Source organism: Natrix helvetica, assembly GCF_964273705.1.
Source record: "Natrix helvetica genome assembly, chromosome: 1".
Lineage (NCBI taxonomy): Eukaryota > Metazoa > Chordata > Lepidosauria > Squamata > Natricidae > Natrix > Natrix helvetica.
The window spans coordinates 29,149,911-29,170,865 of NC_138548.1; the positions used below are offsets into that span (position 1 = coordinate 29,149,911).

The 20,955-nt window shown below is 39.3% G+C and overlaps 1 protein-coding gene across 2 annotated transcripts; it reads right to left on the reverse strand.

The window, feature by feature from the left end:
• Positions 1-19,777, reverse strand: GMFB (glia maturation factor beta). Of its 2 annotated transcripts, none has more exons than XM_081933918.1 (8): positions 19,561-19,777; positions 14,200-14,296; positions 12,258-12,307; positions 11,889-11,940; positions 11,175-11,255; positions 8,805-8,878; positions 5,560-6,043; positions 1-5,444 (listed from the first exon to the last, which is right to left on the reverse strand). In XM_081933918.1, exons 1-7 carry the CDS (start codon positions 19,561-19,563, stop codon positions 5,972-5,974), a joined length of 429 nt encoding a protein of 142 aa, XP_081790044.1. In that variant the 5' UTR covers positions 19,564-19,777; the 3' UTR covers positions 1-5,444; positions 5,560-5,971. The 2 variants fall into 2 exon arrangements, with proteins under 2 accessions (XP_081790044.1, XP_081790043.1); XM_081933917.1 differs by lacking the exon at positions 19,561-19,777 and adding an exon at positions 19,346-19,432.
• Between the last annotated feature and the right edge of the window lie 1,178 nt (positions 19,778-20,955).

Sequence of the window (20,955 nt, forward strand, 5' to 3'; positions counted from 1 at the left end):
GGGAGTTTGACAGGTTTTATTAACATTGTATGATCATCGATACCAATACAAGCTCCATGCTTTGCCAAACAAAAATAAAATGATGATTTTAAAAAACATGCAAAAATCAACTAAGCAGAACATTAAAAAAAAATACCCCAATCACTGCAACACCTGTCAAGCTGGATAATTTCACAGAAATGTCAGGACTTCTCCAGTCAGTCAATCAGCTCAGTGAACAATAAAAATACATATTGCAGTTGTCTCTCAATATCTGGGTGCATTTTCCTTTCTGTAAAATACTGTTGCTCTTATCTCATACAGAACAACTTTTCAGCATTAGCAATGTTTAATTATATTAAGTCAATACTTGGTAATATATTATTGTAAAGAGACCAATAACCTCACTAACAATTTGCAGCTTTGGAGAGGGGAGTAGAGTGAAGCAAGAAAGAGTGGTCCTGGGTTTAATCTGCAGCCTTTTTCAGATTGGCTAGAAAAGACTGGTATTCCAGCGATCAATGCGCATTGATCTTCAGTGTGGCACCTCCAGATGTGTTGGAGATAGAATTCCAAACTAGAACTATACCTGTTGGAAATTCAAGGACCTAGAGTCTGGATAAATCAGAAGAGTGCCAACTGGGGTAGGTTATTCTACCAGATACTAGCAAGAGCAATAGACTTACATACTGCTCACAATGCTTTACAGCATTTTCTGTTGTTTATAAATGGTTTATAATGTCAGCATATTGACCCCAACAATCAGAGTCCTCATTTTACTAACCTTGAAAAAGATGGAAAGGCTGAGTTGAGCCTGTCAGGATCGAACTCTGGATTGTGGACAGAATTAGCACTATATTGAACCAGAACTCCAGATGTATCCAGACTATATGTCCTTGAATTTCCAACAAGTATAGTAGCTAAGATACCTGGAATTGTAAGAACTCTATGCCGAAGACCCAGAAGGAAGGTTGAGTCAAGGTTGTCTGAACTATGGATGCTACAGCTCATACTTTTCAGGTACAACTAGAGAAGATGGTAAATGAGCTATAATTTACCTATATCCTCAATTTTCCTTTCTCAATAGCGCTGCAATTTTGTACATTTCCAATGTGTACATCAAATTACTACACCCAGATTAGGTACTGTATTAACTTCCCTAAAAGACGTTCCATATAGGACTGATCTGATTTCAACATATAAAGTGGTGCACAACTACCAGGACTTCAGCAAATCTGCCCAGTTTTATTAGTAGTCTGATTCTCATTTTTTTAAAACCCTACACACTATGAAAGCCTTTTCACATGTTTCACACAAGAACCTAACCTTCCATCGGTGAAGGGAAAAAAGCCATTCTTCCATGTACATAACAAGCCATGTCTATTCACTTAGATTAACTTTCCCTAATTTGGTGCCACTCAACACTTCTGGAAAGGGTCATAACAGAGAAGAATGAATTAAATCCCACATGCTTTCACGAAAGTTGACTAGTGTTGAGTAACAGAAAGATTCCCAAATGCCAGTTTCACATTATCCAGTGAATATGGCACTATCAATAAAGCATAAAGATATGATATTTCTTAAGTTCAAACAAGCTTTTGCAGGAAAAGCGGGATACATTCATACAACTGATTCATACAACTGCAACGTGAATATTAAAAGCACAGGTAGTCTGTGATTCTTCCCTTTTGCTAGGATCTTTCTGTTGTTTATATGCTGCAAGAAACATGTATTATGTATATGTAATATGTGAAAAAGGCTTGAGGGGGGAAAAAGAAAAAATTCAAAACCAAGTATTTGGCCTCATTTTGAAATACTGACAATTCTAATCTATAAAAGATGAATGAGAAATACTACCAGAAAGACCAGAAATGGAGCCATTGTTATAAATTTATCATCCCATTGTATTATTACTTTTTAACAGCTGATTAAAATATCCACACGAAGATTTGATTTAAAAACAAGTTAGTATTCAAAAAGTTGTTACAGCTACATATTGTGATGGAAATTCTTCACATGTTGCGCCTTCAAGATCCAAACAGAGAGGAAGGGGAGGAGCAGGGGGGAAAAATCTCCTATTAGCTGAAGATGTCAATGTTTCCAGGCTGCAAACAGAATTCCATTTAGGAATACCTATAGTTCACATCATAACGCCCCAAAGACATCACAGAATAAAATACTGTGGCCGGGTAGGGACGAGCAATTGCTTAGAAAAGACAACAGCTTCCAAATTGTGGCGCTTAGTCTCACTCTTTAAACCTAAAATCAAGCCTGCAATTTCCTTCACTGACTTTGACCAAACGTAATTCCAAGCAATGCTCAGCTACCTATTTTTTTCTTGCCAAATTTGCCAAACTTTACAGACAACTGAACAGTATTTCTAATTTTTAAATCCTTCTGACAGATAATTCATCTTCCAGAGTCACTTCAGTCTCCGTTTTATCCTACACCATAGGGGCACAAATATGGTCCGGGAAGACCATGTAGCAGTGGGCACACCAACAATCCTTTTAGTAGCACTTCCAAGACTGCATAACCTGCTTTCGGTTTCCTGCGGTATTTAACCAGCAAAATGGGTGATTTACAATTTACTTCTTAAAACTCTTGACACTTATCGAAAACTGAACCTAACTTCACTAACTCTGAAGTATGATTCACAAAAAGCTGAGTACAGTTCTTGAGTTGATTGAGTGTCTACTCTAATAAAAGGGAGGGGAAAAAAACATTCAAATTAAGAGCATCGAAGGATTATCACCTTAGAGGAGGGACTGACTGCAGTCAGTCGCTTAAGAAAAAAAATATTCCTAGAAAAAACACTGGTTTAAAAAAACAACTAACAAAAGAGTGGTAAAGAAGGCAGATAAGCCCAAAAGAATCTTCAGACATATTTGGTACATAAAGGATTTGTATATATATATCCTCCTCCCACCAAAGAAAAAAGCTGACTCCCCCAATATCCATGTAAAAGAGCCTCTGTACTATTTGTACTTTTATTAATACCATGTTTCCCCCAAAATAAGACATGATCTTATTTTCTTTTGACTCCCGAAATAATTGCTTGGCCTTATTTTTGGGGAAGTCTTATTATTTTTGAGGTGCAGGAGGCAGTGAGCATGGTCACCTCATGGCTGCTACTGTGTTGCAATATTTTCAGAAAGGGCTTATTTTGGGGGGGGCTTATTTTCGCGCATGTGAGGGATTATTTTCAGGGAAACGGGGTAGTTTAGGGATAACACAGCTGCAGTTCATTGTAATGCCATTCAAGATGGAACAATTAGACCAGAGCCTAAATGATCCATTGCAAAATCATTTACAGAGGGCTCCCCTACACATGATTCATTGGAAGGGTTATCTGCATTAAATTCATTCTTCCAATGTAGCATTCATGACATAAAAATCTGGGTTTTTACTTTCTCAGAGTACAGGTTTTACTTTAGGTATATCTAGTCACTTTCACAAACGCCCAAGAAACTAGAACCCCAGTTCCAAGTCTTGTATAGAAATAACTGTTTATACGATGAACGCAAATATGCCCCCTGCAAGGAGATCAGAGTGGCTTCAGAACAGCTCTTTAATAAAATGGATTATATTTTCCTACTAAAACAGAAGACAGCCAAGAAAGAAAAAGACAGCTAATATTTTTCTATGACATTTAATAAAGGTCTGCCTCATCATGTTATTTTAAGCATAGCAGTTTTGCCTATCAGTAATAATTGTCCTCTTTAAAATGACCAGCCCAATTATATGCAAGTAAGCAGCTTGCAACACACTCAGCTTCCAAAAAGGCATAACCCAATCAATGCATGGTTTATCTAAAGTGAACAAGAATTAGTCTACTAAAATATAAAAGCTACTACTACTTCCTTTGTTCTGGCAATGAGAAATTTTTGGAAACTAGAAAGTATTTGGGAGAAAATGCTTCCGAGAAATCATATTACCAGAATTATAATCCCATTAATGCCAACTGGTATCAGATTTGGTATACAGAATCTGACATTTTGCCCAACTAGATGACCTAGGACACAGGTGTCAAACTCGTGGCGTCACATTGCTGTCACATGATGTTTCACAATGTTTTTTCCATTCACGCAGCTGGGATGGATATGGCCTGCGTATGATGCATCCTGCCCATGGGCCGCCAGTTTGACACCCCTGACCTAGGATATGTTGAGATTTTGGAATGCTGCAGTTATAATTCACGTATAGTGCATCATGCCGAGGAAAACCCATGTAGAGTTTGATCGACTAACTATCAGTTTAGGGAACAACGTATTTTTCTGCTCCTTCATCAGTTTACATTTGGCTACCACTAGTCTTAGGAATCTCTTTCCTAGGTAAACCATAACAACAATAGACAGGAAAGGCCTCACCTGTCTGTCTCTAAAGACTATATCGCCAATTTATTGGCCACATCATGCATTTAAGGGAGAATCAAGTTTTGCAGCTAAGTAATTCCAGATCAAAGAGGATGGAATTCTTTGATCTGTATATGTTATTTTGAAGCTCCAATCAAGGAGAAGCACAAAATGTTAAGCATGACACCAAGACGCTGCTCTCTCCCTTGCATTGCAATGGATATTCCTCTGGCATTGGCTACATATTTTTAAAGTACAAAAAGGAAACCAAGGTAGTTAAGGAAGCCAAATTCTGCACGATATAGATTACCTCTTTCTTCCGTTGTATTTGTAAGAATCCAGGCATACACACACAGCCCTGTCTATTGAGAGACAGAATGCAGAGATGTGATGGACGCTGATTAACTTCAAAATATGTGTTGGCTTTTAATTTTCTTTTTTTAGCCAGACAGAGCATTTTGCCTTAAATCATAGCAGTATAAATCAGAGTGTATGCACCTACAGCTGAAGTTAATGGAAAGAGAGATTAAGCTATCAGATGCTGCTAGGGTGATACTTTTAGACAAAGTTAACCTGTATCAAATTTAATTTTTTTTTTTAAATGGCAGTGTAAGACTTTCTTACAATCATTTGATAGATTTTTTTAAAAGGCACGCAGATTGAGAAGTGCTTGCATAAAAAGTCCAGAAAAGTCAAGACTTTTATATTAATAGATCTACATATAAAGACTTTTGGAATGGAAGTCCATTACGGTATGTGACCAAGCCCTTAAGAGGTTGCTTTAAATCTACTTTCTATTTGATTAGTAAAAATGCTACCCTTTACATACACAAAAATAGTGTTAAACCTTTGACCCAAAGTGGAAATATAAGGTTCGAAATAACGGGGGTCTTTTAAAAGAAAAGGAAAGCCCCATCTGGAGATGTTAGGAAGCATACTAAAGTATCTATCCTAAAATAAGTTGGCCCAATTCAAACGTTTTCATGCCACTGGATTCAGTCTTATTTTCATATACTATTAGGTCCAGTTATCATTAATGTCCAGTTTCTATTAAAAGAAGATGCACTTGTAGCTCAAAGGGAGGGGTGTCTGTTGTAAGTTTCCAGACTACTTGACTGAGTACACCAGGGGTGTCCAAACTTGGCAACTTTTAAGACTTGTGGACTTCAACTTCCAGAATTCTGAGAGTTGAAGTCCACAAGTCTTAAAGTTGCCAAGTTTGGACACCCCTGGAGTACACAATCCATTGATATAAACAAGAACTAGTGCACAATGTGTCCCTTTGGAGATTCTGCCCCAGAGCTGTAAACAATTACCAGTTCTGATTAGTCCAGATAGAAATATTAGTCATGTAAGTGCAAAATGGAAAGAAAAAAAATCCCTGCAGGAAGGAAATTGTTCCCTTTTAAACAATTAGAAGGAAAGGAATAATCCTGGGCAAAGTTTGGTTAAGCAGGAGATATTTCTTCCCCTCGTGTATATAAATTTTGCACAGACAAATATATACATATATATATGTACATACATACAAACATTGCAGGAAAACAACTGTAAATACAGTGCATTTTTGTTAGGTTTAGAAAGCAGGAGTCATGTCTGGTTCCAGTTCAAACTGGACGGGACGCTTAATTCTTCTTTTAGTGGAAGTAGCCAAGCTTCTCCTGAAGCCATTCCTCAGTCAGATCTTCTGTATTCCTGATTTCAAATACCTGGGGAGGGGAGGGGGGGAGGAATCCAGAAACAAAAATAGTTTCAGCAAGTACATCAAGACACAGTTAAAAGGATAAACCACAGTTGACTATGTTGATACAACCCACTAAGCCAAACTTAAACCAATTACATTATGTCTATGGAGATTCTCAGTCATCCAGGTCATGGTTGTCCCAAAGGTGCTTTTTTCAAGAGGCAACTGGACTTTCTGGTTTTTCTTTGAAGACATTTCGCTTCTCATCCAAGAAGCTTCTTCAACTCTGAGAGCATGTGTTCCACTCTCTCTTTCAAACCCTCAATTGTGAAATTAATCTAATTCTTTCATTGAGGAGTTGGAGCTGTGCTTTCTGCACAGAGCTGAAGGAGCTTCTTGGATAAGAAGAGAAACTTCTTCAAAGAAAAACCAGAAAGTCCAGTTGCCTGGGGGTGGGTGGGGGGTGGAGAGCACCTTTGGGACAATTACATTACGGTTTAGCATGCTGTATGAGCTAAGCCAAAAAGACAAGTCATCTAGTCCAAAAGGAAATAAACAGATATTAGATAATGTAAGGGGGGGGGGGGAGTAGCCAGCTGTCAGACCGAGCAGGTTTGCGAACGGGCAGCTCCGTAGCGCACAGCCAATTTCCAGCCTTCTGGTGGGCTTTTGTAACCAAAAGGGGGTCTTGGAGGGACACCAAAAAGTGGATGCTCTGCAGATCACGCACGGAGAGTGGAGGTTCATGATGCAAAGCAGGAGAAATCTCTTAAGGGATCGGACGGGGAGAAGACGACCAGTAATGGCCGAACTAAAGGCCTGATAGCTGGAAAAAGTAGGCAAGAAGTAAGCGGAACAACAGTGAAATGTATTTTTCATTTAACTTTTTAAGAAATCTACCATTACTGATGCAGATAAATTTGTCCAGGAAAAAGCACACAATCATCTATCCTCAACCTAGAAACTGCTAAAGTTGGACGTCTTTTAAAACATATTGCCATTTGGTATGGGGCCTTCAAAACAGTGTACCAGCAGATCAAACTACAGTATGAGCTTAGGACTTATTTCCCACACAAACAGGACACTCGAGATCAAGGCAGAACCTTTTTAGTTGCAGGTACTGTGTTTCCCCAAAAATAAGACAGGGCCTTATTTTCTTTTGCCCCCCAAAAAATTTCGCTTGGGCCTTATTATCGGGGGGGGGGTTATTGGTTTGGGGTTGCCGGGTGGCTGCTCTCATGCAAGCAGGCCCCGAAGATCCGGGCAGAGCGCCACTCACCGACCCAAAGGCGTTAAGCCGCGTGGCGCTCTGCCCGGCTGGAAAGAGAGGTTGCACGAGCACTTGTTCTGCCTCCAGCTCGCATGCCAGCCCACAACAATAGAGCGCACATAGAGCGTAGTCCCAGAGCGGCCGCTGTCGGGAATACTCGGCAGCGGATCTCCAGAGTTCGGGATATCGCTAGGTTGCTGAGTGGCGCTCTGCCTGGCTGGAGGGGGGGGGGTTTGTCCAGAGGGCTTATTATTGGGGGAGAGCGTATATTTTTGCCCATATGAAAAATATGACATGGTCTTATTATCAGGACATGTTGTAATTTTGGGGAACACAGTAAGTCTTGCATGATAGAAATCCATTCTTTCCTTGGACAGCAGATCAAGGAGGAATCTAAGTGAAAACCTTCTCCCCAGCATTTTAGTTTTTTCTGCGCATAGATGCATTAATCATTATGAGGGAGAACACTAAATCACACAAAGATCATCTGTGGCTTAAACCCTGGGATATTCTCCTGAAGCTCACCAGTTAGGAATGGAAAAAAGAGGAAGTCAACTATATGGAAGTGCAGTATAAAGTGGCCCAATTCTTTACAGTAGTAATAGTAGTAGTAGTAGTAGTAGTAGTAGTAGTAGTAGTAGTTGTAGTGTAGTAGTTTGTCATTGCACCTCGTACAATGAAATTAAATGCCATCTTCAGTGTACATTATACATAAGAAAACTATAAAAGCATCCTTCAAATTCTGTGCAATTTGAATTGAAAACTGCAATGTTGTATTAATATTGCACTATACTACACTGAAAGCTGGCGCTCAAAAATACTTTGAATGTGCATCAGCCTCTTGAAGGAGCAATAGCCCAGGAAAGATGGAATGCACTAAGTTGCCCACAAAATCTCTGCTGGGATACACCATGTTCTTGAAGCAGAAAAAGAAACACACAGCTGGAAAGGAAGGGTGAATGAAACAGTTGTAGTTATTTTGTGATCTCTCTATTCTCTAGATCAGGTCTGTGAAACTCTCAGCCCATGGACCGGATGCATCACGCGCTGGCCACGCCCACACCCAGTTTAGCGAAGGAAATCCCAATACGTCACGTGACCCCCACTGTGACAACGTGAGCTTGACATCCCTGCTCTAGATCAATGTTTCTCAAACTTATGCTCAAAGGGCATTCCAACGACATTGGGCTACTTGTGTCCCAGAACCATTATTTGCCACCTATGGCTACAGGAAGCCAAATAAAATATCAATTTGCATAGTTAATGATCAACATTCACCAGCCAAATCTCCAATGAGCATAGAGCTGCATATGAAGCCCTCTTGTAGAAAAGCGATACCAGAAAGATTATATAGTACATGTTACAAAGTTCAGCTTTCTCTTGAGATCAAAGTTTGGTAAGTATCAGATTATGCACATCCTGCAAATATCAGAATTTGAATTGACAGACTCTTTAGAGGCAAGAGGGAATACATTAACTTCACAACAAATGCATCCAAGATTTGTTTCAGTTTTACCTTTGTGAGTTCTGCTGTTTGTACTAACTTATTTTTGCTGCCAGCATACATCATCTGTTGCTCAGGCTTACACCCTATAATTGTAAAAAGGGAGGGAGGCAAGCAGAGACAAATAAAATCACATCAGTCAGTCTATTTAGCTACTTGTCCTCAGTTCTTACTGCATATGCAAGAAACAACTGGTCTTTTCCTTATCCTACTTGCTGCTTTAAAATTAACATAACAACTTCCCCAATCTAATGATTTCCAGATGTATCAGACCAATTCTCACAACAGACTGGCTAGAAACTAGGAGGGGTTGAAGCCTTCCAACACATCTCGAAAACATCAGCTTGAAGAAAATTTGATTAGATAATTCTGCACACCAAGAAAGATTCAGTTAGCAGTAGCAGTAGGTATTTGTTAAAAGAAGTGCTTGGAAAATATTGAAATATTCTGCTTTTTGCCCCCTGAATATGCCTATACTTTACAGTCTTTATCTAAAACTATTACAAGTACTATATTGGTGGGCATTATATCAGATTTTTTTCTGTGGCAGCACCCTTAGTCTGGGGTTTTAAATCTTAAGAAATGTTGATTTAGTTTAATTTAGTTTAATGCTTTAGTTTAAGGGGCTGGTGTTTTTATTTCTGCTTATTGAAGATAATATATATCTGTGCTTGAAGGTTGAAAAGCATTCTATAGATGTTTGAATACATGCTTATAAAAGAAACCAAAATCCACAACTTCATATCCTATAGATGTTTGGGGTTATGACTTCCATAATCTTTTAATAGCAGGGGCTATAGAGGGCACCAGGTTGCCTAGCATTCTGCACGCATATAAATGAAATCTGATCAACCATTTACTTATTTCACTATCCTCTTTGAGCTAGTAAAAAGATATTTACTGAAGACATCAGCTGCCAATTCTATTCATGTACATCAAAAGCATTCAACATGGAACATATGTTCCACAGTCTATACCATCTTGTCAGACTGGAAACCTATAATAAGCATCCACCGAATGTTCTAAAAATCACTTTAAGTGTTTACACACATTACTGAGTGATTCTTATTATTTACATTACAGACGACCATTATTAGCCCTGTGCTGAAGAGATGGTAATTTAAGATGTGAGGAAATATATCTTAAGTAACTAATTTAATATATTAACCCTTAACATTCATACAGTGTTCACCCATTGTGTTAATTTGACATACCAGCCCTTAACGTAATACACCCTCAGTGTTCACACATTGCTTTGTAAGTCAAGATGTGCATCATGATGTCATTATACAAATGATGCAAAATTATATTTCCTCTATGTCATCATAATGCATGTGCATTATTTGGGTACTGCAGATGCCAATGGTGCTAAGCTATTGTTGCATTTATAAAGGTTCTCGGATAATACGAAGTCATCTCCATGCCTTACAATCAACAACCACTTGCTTCACAAAATATATTAAACCAAACTAAACAAAACCCCTTTATGGCTTAGGGAAGGGACATCTACCACAGTACAATGTTGCAGTCCTATCCAACTTGTGCACTTTTCAACTTCTTCCTTAGAGTTTGAGATGTTGATATTCTTCTACAAGGTCTTGTAAAACCTCTTGCAAGGATTCCAAAATTCCAAAGACTGGAAAAAATTTAATATAGGTCATCCATGGATGGTATTTTGAGAAGTTTGGAATGCAACTCCTAGTTGTTATTCAAGTAGTCCCTGGCATTCCCAACTCCTCTAAATACCATCCAGGGATCACCAGAATGCCTATGTTAGATTTTTTCCCCCAGTCTTTTTGGAATCAGGGAATGGGAAATTCCCTTACATTTCAAAATCCAATTGCTATCAAAAGTTATCCATCAACTCAATGTAGAATGAAGTGCAAAATTGCTGAAGTCTTTACAAATTTCATTAAAGAAGCCTCTGAAATTTTTTTCTGCAGTCCTGGTGAGACTGAAAACAACTCCATCCCCATTAGTTAATAAAATCAATTGTTACCAAGGTCTATAGCCATTCTGTGTGTTTTTTCACTCCCTTTTCTGATAACCCATCACTTGTTGATCTCTATAGAGACCACTTAGGAAGGGCTATAAAATACGTGAAGCGGTATATAAGTCCATCTGCGGTTGCTATAGACTGCTTGTCCTATTGTTCCTACAGCTATTATTGAGGTAGGCTTCAGCACTGTTTGTCTTCTGCATTTGTTGACCCAACACAAAGGCCCTTATAATGACACTCAGAAGCCACACAACAACTTTTCCCAGCTAGGCAAAATGAAAATCTTTAACACATCCTTAAGTACTTTTTATCTTGGATGGCAGCCATATTTTTATCTCTACTGAAGACAGTTTGCACAATTAGTTCACTGGAGTTTCACTTACCAACCGGACTTGAGAAGATAAAGCAGAGTGGGTAAGAGACTCGCCCATCATCATGCTGGTACTTGTAGCTATAGACAATGAATGTGTTCTAAAGGTAAGGAAACTAGGGAACTTAAGTGGGGTTTGTGGAATATTCCACAGTTCACATGTGCCCTAAGCTAAAACTAAATAAACTATAGTCTGCTTTGAAGCAATGCATGAACTCAGTATGGAAATAAAGCTCTTTCGCCTACTATAAATCTCTTCCCTGGAAAGAGGAGAGGAGAAGGAGAGAGGAAGGGGAAGTAGAGAAGAGAGAGATGGCAGAGGGAAGAAAGGAGGTAGGGAGGAGGAGAGAGGGAGAGGAGGTAGTGTCACAGTGGAACATGGTATAATACGGTGTATGGAAAGCAGAAGAGCAAATAAGCATTATTGTAGGTAGCTGGTGAGAATAATTGATATAATATTGGATAATACATAATAGTGTTTGTTAAGATGTAATGGTATACTTGTGGATATTTATATGAAAATAAAAATAAAAAACTTTGGAAATCTCTTCCCTTCCTGGACACTTATGCCAGAAGTGAGTTTCTAATAAAGCTCTGCACACCTTCACTAATCTCTAACCTCTATGCCAAGCGGCACAACATAAATTAATGGGTTGGGCATCAAAAAAATGACAGCAGAGTCTTGTTTCTATGTACCAAAACATTAATTTGATCACTGATAAAGGATATCGAGGTTGTCTTTCTGGAAGTTCATCTTTTAGTTCATCTGGAGATATGCCCTGTAAGAGTCACAACAACTTCTAGTATTTTAGCAATGTACTTTATAGCCAAGATGCAATACATTATTACCGCCTTCACTCGTTTTAAAACTGTATTTATAGTCAATACCAGCACTTTAAAAAAAAACAGATTATGATGATCTGTTAGTTTAGCATAAGAATATCCTTTATTTTTCTTTGGCTGGATACTTATATAAATAGATATAAATAATGTACCTTTTGAGACCATGTTTAGCAAAAAAAAACAACCAAAATGTTTATTATATATTGAAGCTTGGCAAAACAAAAAGCTACTTCTGCCTCTTCCACTGACATACCTCGTGTTCTTCATCCAGAACCACAAGCTGTTTCTCTTTGTCAATCTTCACTATACGATAAAAAGAAGGAAACAAAAAAAAATTAAATTATGCTATTGGGAGGGGGGGGATTATTGTCATTCACTTAGATGACTTTTTTTATTGGTTGCTTTTTTCTTTCACATGAACTAAATGCAACAAGACCATTAGACAAACTATTTCAAAATACAGGTAGTCCTTGACCTACAACAGTTCACTTATTGATCGTTCAAAGTTACAACAGCACTGAAAAAAGTTACTTATGACCGTTTTTCACACCGTTGCAGATTTACCTGTGGTCATGTGGTTTATCTTTGGCTCCTTGACAACTGACTCACATTTATGACGTTTGCAATGCCCTGGGGTCATGTGATCACATTTTGCTACTTTCTGACAAGCAAAGTCAATGGGGGAACCAGATTCACTCAACAATTGTGTTATTAACTTAACAACTGCAGTGATTTACTTAACAAATGTGGCAAGGAAAAGGGTGGCAAAACTTACTTAACCAATTTCTCAATTAGCAACATAAATTTTGGGCTCAATTGTGGTCTTAAGTTGTAGTCATCAGGCTGCACTGGCTTTTATCACGAGCAGGCTAGTCCACTCATCAAATTCAGGCAAAGGAGCACTATGCCTGGTCCATGCTCATCTAATTTGTGGCTCTCAGCATTTTCCAGGGAAGTTGAGACTCAGATTTATTGAACCATTTATTAGTTAAAATCCATAAAGATTCAAGGCACCAATTTCTCCATTAAACATTCCAATCCTGGTCCTACCAACATTGGAATAGGAAGGAATGTTAGATATGTACACTGCTTTAACTTATTTATAAAAACAATAATGGTGGGATTAAAAAATATCTAGTATCTAAATAAGGGGTGACAAACTGGCGGCCCACGGGCCAGATGCATCACACACAGGCTATGCCCACCCCAGCTCTGGAAAGGGAAAAACGCCGTGAGTTTGACAGCCGTGATCTAAATCAGTGGTCACCAACTGGTGATCCATGAGAAAATGTTGGTGGTCCGCAGAAAAATTACTTGCATTTTTTATATTGCACAAAATTCTATTTATCTTTTTTCAAAAATTCATATTAGTTGTCCATGGGATTTAAAATTATGACTTTAGTGGTCCCTGAGGTCCGAAAGATTGGTGACCCCTAATCTAAATGGTTTCTGTGTGCCACATCAAGAGTAGTACAGCCCTCAAGCAAACAAAGGCGATATATGTTATTGTTTCTGCATTAAAATCCTGTATATGTAATTTGGCTTAGGCTTTGTTCATTTTATTAATCGCACCATTGCCATTCACAAATGCTAAAAACATCTGTATCACCCTCTTAAACTTCTGAAATCCCTTCTGAAAACAGGCTTTGAGTCTGGCCAATTTTGAAAGGTGGCCTTTGATATGTTGCATAAAGCTGATGTGGTCCTGAAGCCAACAGAAGTCTCACATTCCCCACTGGATGCCAACCACAATTAACCTACTTGTATGCCAAAGTCTGCACTCTTTGGAATTTTGCAACGCAGACTGTACATGTAATTCAAATACAACTAAAACAATGGAAATGCTACACAGGAAATATGGATTTTATGTGATTTTGTTTGCACAAAACAAAAGCACACTGTACTCAAACAAACAATGTACTCAAACCAACTCAAAATAGGGCAAATCTATACAATCAAATGCTCCTAGATTTGTTTCAAAGACTTAATGGCATTTTAAAACTTGTGTGTGTGTATATATATATACATAAACACTTTTTAAAAAAGCCTTTAAGTATTGGAAGCAAATCTAAGAGCATTTGACACACCCACACAGATTCAGAAACAAAAATCCAAGTTAATTTCCACCAAAGTAGAGAACATGAGTCTGTATTATTTCCCCTTATGAGAGTTGTGAGCTCTCCCTTTCAGCTTACTGATAATGGCTGCATTGTTCGTGTCTTTACGAAAACGAAATTTTCTCAGCTTCTCTATAAGGTCTTCAGCAACATCACAAACCACTAGGGATTCACTCTAAAGAGAAGAGGGGCGGGGAGTGAGAGAAAAAAAAGGCACAGATGAACAAAAGGTCTCTTTATTCCAGCCATAGATATCACTCCAATCCTCAACTGCTTGAGATGCAATGTGTGTGTATGTATATATATGTGTGTGTGTGTGTGTGTGTGTGTGTGTGTGTGTAGGTATTTGTGTTACAACCCCTGGTAAGTAAATCCTAGTAAGGTTATGGCTAGCTGATGAGAGCTAAATAGCTTGAAATAGATCTATACTAGTCTCCCTTTATTTATTTATCAGCACAAATACAACACAAATATAAAAAGGCAACATTAAAAATAAAAATATGGTTTTCTGCCTGGATGGTCTTCTGTAATGAGCCGAAGGACAGAAAGGGGGAGTAGTGAGCTCCCTCCCATATTTGGGCATACCAGGGATTGTAACACAAATACATACATATATATTCCATTATATTTGGAATGTAGGGAGAAGATTTCAAGATCCCATTACCAAATCCTTTTGGCATATACACAGTGGAGGCTTACTGGGGGTTGTTGTAGTTCAGCTTATTTGGAAGGATCTGAGTTGAGGATGTCTACCTATTCACACTCTCACTTTCTTTATTTTCCTGCATTAACTGTCAAAGAAATCAAGCTTTAGGCAATCAGGGGACGCACACAGTGTGAATTCAATGTAACTAGAGGAAGGATACTTATCCTTTTCTTCCCTCAAAATCCTTGATGGCCTTGCCCATTCCTATACCTCCAGGGTGGAGAACACAAGGTCTTTCAGGTGTTGTTGTTGATTTAACACTTCCAGCATCCCTTGCCTCTGGCCATGCTTGCAAGCTTGCTGGGCAATATTTTGTTTGTTTATAGTGTGAACCCATAGCCTCCCGCTCCCTAGCCTGGTGCCTTAACAACTAGACCAAATTGGCTCGTTCAGGTATCCCAACGCTTTTCCGGCTTCTGGCTACCTCTTCGATCATCCTTGCTGTTGAAAGGTTTCTAACTTGTTCAAATAATTCCCCTTGGCATTTCCTATGCACTCTGCCATCGAAAAAATCTCTACCATGCTACTTTTCTTTCATTTATTCTTTCTTTCCTTCTTCAAATCCTTCATTTGCTTGTTTTGTACAGTATGAAACAGAATGCACCTCCCATTCAGCTGAAACGAATCTTACTATGATTATGAAAACTATTCCCATTTGATTGTCCATGATTCCAATCAGAGGTGGTATTATGCAGGTTCGCAACCATTAGGGCGAACCGGTAATGGCGGTGGCGCAAGCCTTCATCCACCTACCCAGACGTCATCACGGACCTTTTGCGCATGCCCAGAAGGTTCTGCGCATGCCCAGATGTGCTTGCGCACTGCCGCTACTGAACCGGTAGTGAAGAAACTAGAATACCATTATTGATTCCAATTCCCTAACTTTCCCATTTTGTCTCTCTCAGGTTGCCTTCCAGACCATGATGCCTTCTGGATCTGCCTTTTTATTATTTTGATGTGTGTATTGGGGGGGGGGGTTCCATATGTAGATAATACTTGCCATTGACTATTCCCAATACTGCATGGCAACATCTCCAAACACAGAGCTTGTTATCAGAATTCAATATGGGCAGCAGTGCTAAATAAAGTTCTGAGGAAATACATTGAGTTCAACGTGACTTACTTCTGCAAGACCTACTAGTAATTCTAGAGCCATGATGCGAACCTATGCCACACAGAGCCATATCAGAGGGCACGCGAGACGTTAGCCTATGTTAGCTCCAGTGCGCATGCGCTCGCTGGCCAGGCGATTTTCAGGCTTATAGAGGGCGGAGGGAGCCCGTTTTCACCCTCCCCAGGTTTCAGGAAAGACTCCGGAGCCTGTGGTGGCAAAAAAACAGACCTACCAGGTCCACCAGAAGCCAGAAAACAAGCCGTTTGCAGCCTCCGGAGGGCCTTGGGGGGGGGGGAGAGGCTGTTTTTGCCCACCCCAGGCTTCAAGAAAGCCATGTGTGCATGTGCAGGATTGTGCATGCATGCACGGGTGGGCACAACTGGGAGGCATTTAATTACGGGTGTGGTCATGCATGCACGCGAGGTAGCAGGGACACTCTTTTGGCACCTGATTGAAAAAAGGTTTACCATCACTGTTTTAGGGTATGTTCACATGTTTCACATAGCCATAATGTTACTTTGATTGCGGCTAGAGTGCGTCTCTACTGACTGTTTATAGTTAGAAACAGTTAAAAAACCTGTGACTCAATACAGGGTGAAGCCAGGCAAGAACAATTTGTGGACTTTACAGATCTAGCATTGCAGAAGGCAAGGTGATCCACCTCAGGAAGGAGGCCAACACTCAAATCTCTCTGATCCAACATAACTAATGCATGTGTAATCAGACAGCTAAGCAGGTTTCTTTTCACTCTGCAATTAACAAATTGGAGATTCCCATGTCCAATATGAAAAGCTATGCATTTTCACAAAATGAGTAATTAAGCTACAAAATTTCTAAAAATGTAGCAACAGGGACCAATTATAAAAGGAAAGACAATTTATGGAGAATAGTAGTTATTAGTCACAACTGCTATATATTGCTTCCAGTTACCAAGGCAGCGTGGTTGTCAACATTAAGAAAACATTAGTCCATGTGTTTATGTTGCACTTTGAATTTCTCATACGCACCTGGTTTCGAAAGAAGAAAACTCCTGCACCTGGTTGTCCAACATGGATATGCTGGACTAGATGCTAGATTGGGATGCTAAAGGGATTCAGATGTTTTTATTCAGGGACTAACTGGCAAAACTGTTCAAAACAGATATTGCAAATGAAGGCAAATATACATGTGCCAGAAAAATGTTGCAGGATCCAATCAAATCAGTCACGGGGGCCAAAGGTTTATCCTTTCAAGCTTTTCAAGCAATTATTCTATCTTATACAAATAAATTAGAACAGACGATATTACATTTCTTTTTCTAAAAAAAAACCTCTTGCTCGTAAACCCAACCTGCAATCCATTGTACTGCATGCTTACAATACTCACCGTGTATAAAGGCTGTATGAAAATATATCCTGGGAGTTACAATTGCACACAATTACATTAAGCCAGAAAAGCCACAAATGAGTTTCCCCGAACAGATTGACTTTCAGGCATTTGTTATGATGTGCAAACCAACTATTTCAAAAAACATTTGCTTATAACAGAAGGCTCTCAGCCTGCAAGGAGTCCTTGAGCATGAGAACAGAGTTTCGCAATCTTGTTGCCAAGGAAAAATAAAATGGATTCAGAGGTTTTCATCTTCTGTATCTTTCTGTTTAGAGATTTGGTATCTGTCCTGTGCTGTAGCAGGAGCCAGGATTGGAGGAAGATTAATTTATGGACCTTTCCCCCTCTCTCTCCCTTTGCAAAAGATTGCAAAACATTTTGGATAAGAACTGTTTTTTTTTTGTTGTTGTTGTTGTTTATCTTACATCTATTCCTCCAAAGCATATGTAATGCATTAAAAATGCATTTTTGAGAAAACATAACATCTAAGAAAAGTTGCTTCAAAGCACATAATTCTTAGTTAGGGACAAGAAGAAGATCCCGACTTCATCTGATGGGTTTAGAAACACAGGTATGTGCTGCATTTCTTCATACCAAAGTTTTAAAATCTCTCACAAATACAAAGCTTGGGATTACAAAAGTCTTGGTTTTTTTTTGATTAGGCTAAAGTTTCACCCACAGCTTCTGAGCAGACAAAGAGATAACTCAAATTCTCCAACATTAAGCAATATTTGTAGTTAGGAATTAGAAGTTGCAACAACACAAGGGAATGGATTTGAAGAGAAAGGCAATGAGGAGCCACAAGGCCATTCAGACCAATCTCTCCTTGCAATGTACACAAGCTATTTCTATCTGTGAACATTGGCTATAGATAGAAAAAAACCATGCTTTTGAGACCAGAACAACAAATGAAAATAAGTATACTCAGTGGTATGGTTTAACACAAGTAAGAAAAAAATATATTAGCGCTTCAAATTATTCTTTCTCAGGACAGCTAAGGAGCAATAATAAAATAATAAAACCTCCTTGAAGATAACCCCTAGTAAATTCAAGGACATCAATTCACATCAGTTTATTTGGGATTTTTTTGGTAGCAATATGAAATGGTTTGCTACTGCCTTCTTCCAGAGTTGTTGTTTTTTAAATTATTATTTTATTTTCCAGTCTAGCATCCTGAGATTTTCAGATGATTTTTCATCCAAGAACTAATCAGTCAAGGTTGGCTAGATGCTGCCACCTGCTTGACAAGGAGCATTTAGCTGCCATAACATCAGATTTTGCCAACTCCTTCTAGAGTTACACATACTGAAAACCCTATTTAAATCAGTTGGCATTTCCCCCCATAAAAACACAAATTGCAAGACCTCTAGAGCAATTCTCGTGGATTACAGTTCTCCCTTCAGGAATTTTTAGGGAACAGATCCTAATTAGAGGATAAAGTTCAAGTTGAACCCCATGGACGTTTTCCCCAGTGAAACTTAATACTTAGTGCCGAACTGCATTATCAAGACTATAAATGTGCCTCAATCATTCATGTCTCCACTTTTCCATCAAATCATGAAAAGAATGACAAGTGCAAATTTAATGCAAATATTTCTCTGTGAGCATGAATTTAAAATATTTCAAGGAGCTTTTCCTAGGGCAGGTTACCCTGAAGTGGCCAATACCAACCCTCATGGCTCAATAGGACAATCCATTCTTGTTATATATATAATTTCCTTGAAGAGGCAGCAGAGAATAGCAGTTCTAAAACTGCCTTCCCCCTTCCTTCCGACGCGAGGGGAAATTGCAGATAATTTCATTAAAAAGAAAATATAATTTCCTTGAAGAGGCAGCAGAGAATAGCAGTTCTAAAACTGCCTTCCCCCTTCCTTCCGACGCGAGGGGAAATTGCAGATAATTTCATTAAAAAGGAGCATCGACCCGAAGATTGGTGGATCGTCCCCGTTACTGGAATTCATCGCCTTAACCTTTTTTTTCAAATCTTTAAGCAAGGCTTTCGGGAACCCGCATGCTGCTTATAAGCCACAATATACCTTTCTACTTGTAACAAACAAGCCCATTGCATTCAATTTAGCTGCATTTGGGGAGGGGATCTCATTCTCCATTCAATCGCTGGGAGGGGGGCTATTTCTTTAGAGCTTAAATTATCTCAAGAAGGGCGGGGGGAAAGAAAGATGAAGACAACCCCCACCCCCCAAAAAATAAACCCCGAATCGCGATTCCACGGCAAGAGGTCTCGGGAACTTACCATCTTGTAGCTGCAGCAGCTTCCTTCCTTAGCGCTGGCCCTTTAAGAACCCCGGGAGGGTCCTCCCCACCTCAAGCCCCAATCCAGTTCCAGGCCCGCTTAGTGCGCATGGCCTGAGCACTCCCTGAACCAATCAATTGTATCGCTCGGCTCCGCCGGCGGCCTTCCCTAGCTACGGTGAGCGAGAGGCGAGATGGTCTAGAACGCCCTTTCCAGTGGGGATCGTTACAGCAATTGTCTCCCTACTTCCCTCCCACCCCGGCCTCCATCTACCCGCCCACGCCTAGAGAGGCTGGAGGATAAAGAGCGCCCCATAGTCGATAGTCTATCATTCCGGGCGGGGCGAGGCACTCTCAGTTAACCAGAAAGCAATGTTGCCATGGTAACCAAAGAGCTTTTCTTCTCCCACCCCTAAAAATGATGCCGTGCTACCGTCCTCCCTTTAAAACCGAAACAAAGCCAAGCTAAGCAAAATCAAATAAAGAAAAATAACAGTTACTTATATTTTGGGCGTGTTAGTCTTATTTTAAAAGTTCAAATTTAACCTTTAAAATTGTTAATGAGGGATCCTTGATGCTCTCTAAACTTTGTTTTCTTGCAGACGTTTAGTTACCCAAACTAGGTAACATCATCATTGCTAGTAAAATTGTTAATACCTCTACTATAGGAGTAGTCATGTTACAACAAGGAAATCGTCTTTGGCGTATGCTGTTGAAGACTTAACCACTTCATGAGGTTGAGATTCCTCTCACAAAGGCTTGTTCCAGCCTTCTCCAATCTGATGTTTTCATGGTAAACTTGTTGCAGAAAATGACAGGCTTAGACTTCTCAGGATACAGGAAAAGTTTATTTGGCAGCCAGGTTCAGAAAAGTTAGCCCATAACTAACATTGCAAATTCTGAACAACCTTCATTATCGAAGCACGCGTTCTTATACATTCTCAAAAGCAGCGCAACACGGAAATACTTAACTCATTTCTTATTGGTTATTTTTGGGAAAAGGCCTTATAAGTAGATGGGAGTCTTACTTCTCCTTTTGTTACAGGTATGGCACATTAATGAACTTTATTTGAACCTTGTGGTTTGGACTTGACATAGGGATGTTGGCTAGAACATCTTGTGATTGGAGGTTGTGACATTTTCCTGTCCCTTTAAGCAAGCTTCTAACTGTTCCTTTTATGTCACGTCTTCATTCTTATATTTTAATTCATATTTTATTCTACTTTGAACTAATCCAGGGGTCTCCAACTTGGCAACTTTACGACTTGTGGACCTCAACTCCCAGAATTCTAGGAGTTGAAGTCCACAAGTCATAAAAGTTGTCAAGGTTGGAGACCCCTGAACTAGACCACATCTTCTGTCATTCCCAGCCAGCATTGTATCCCTATTAGCCTGG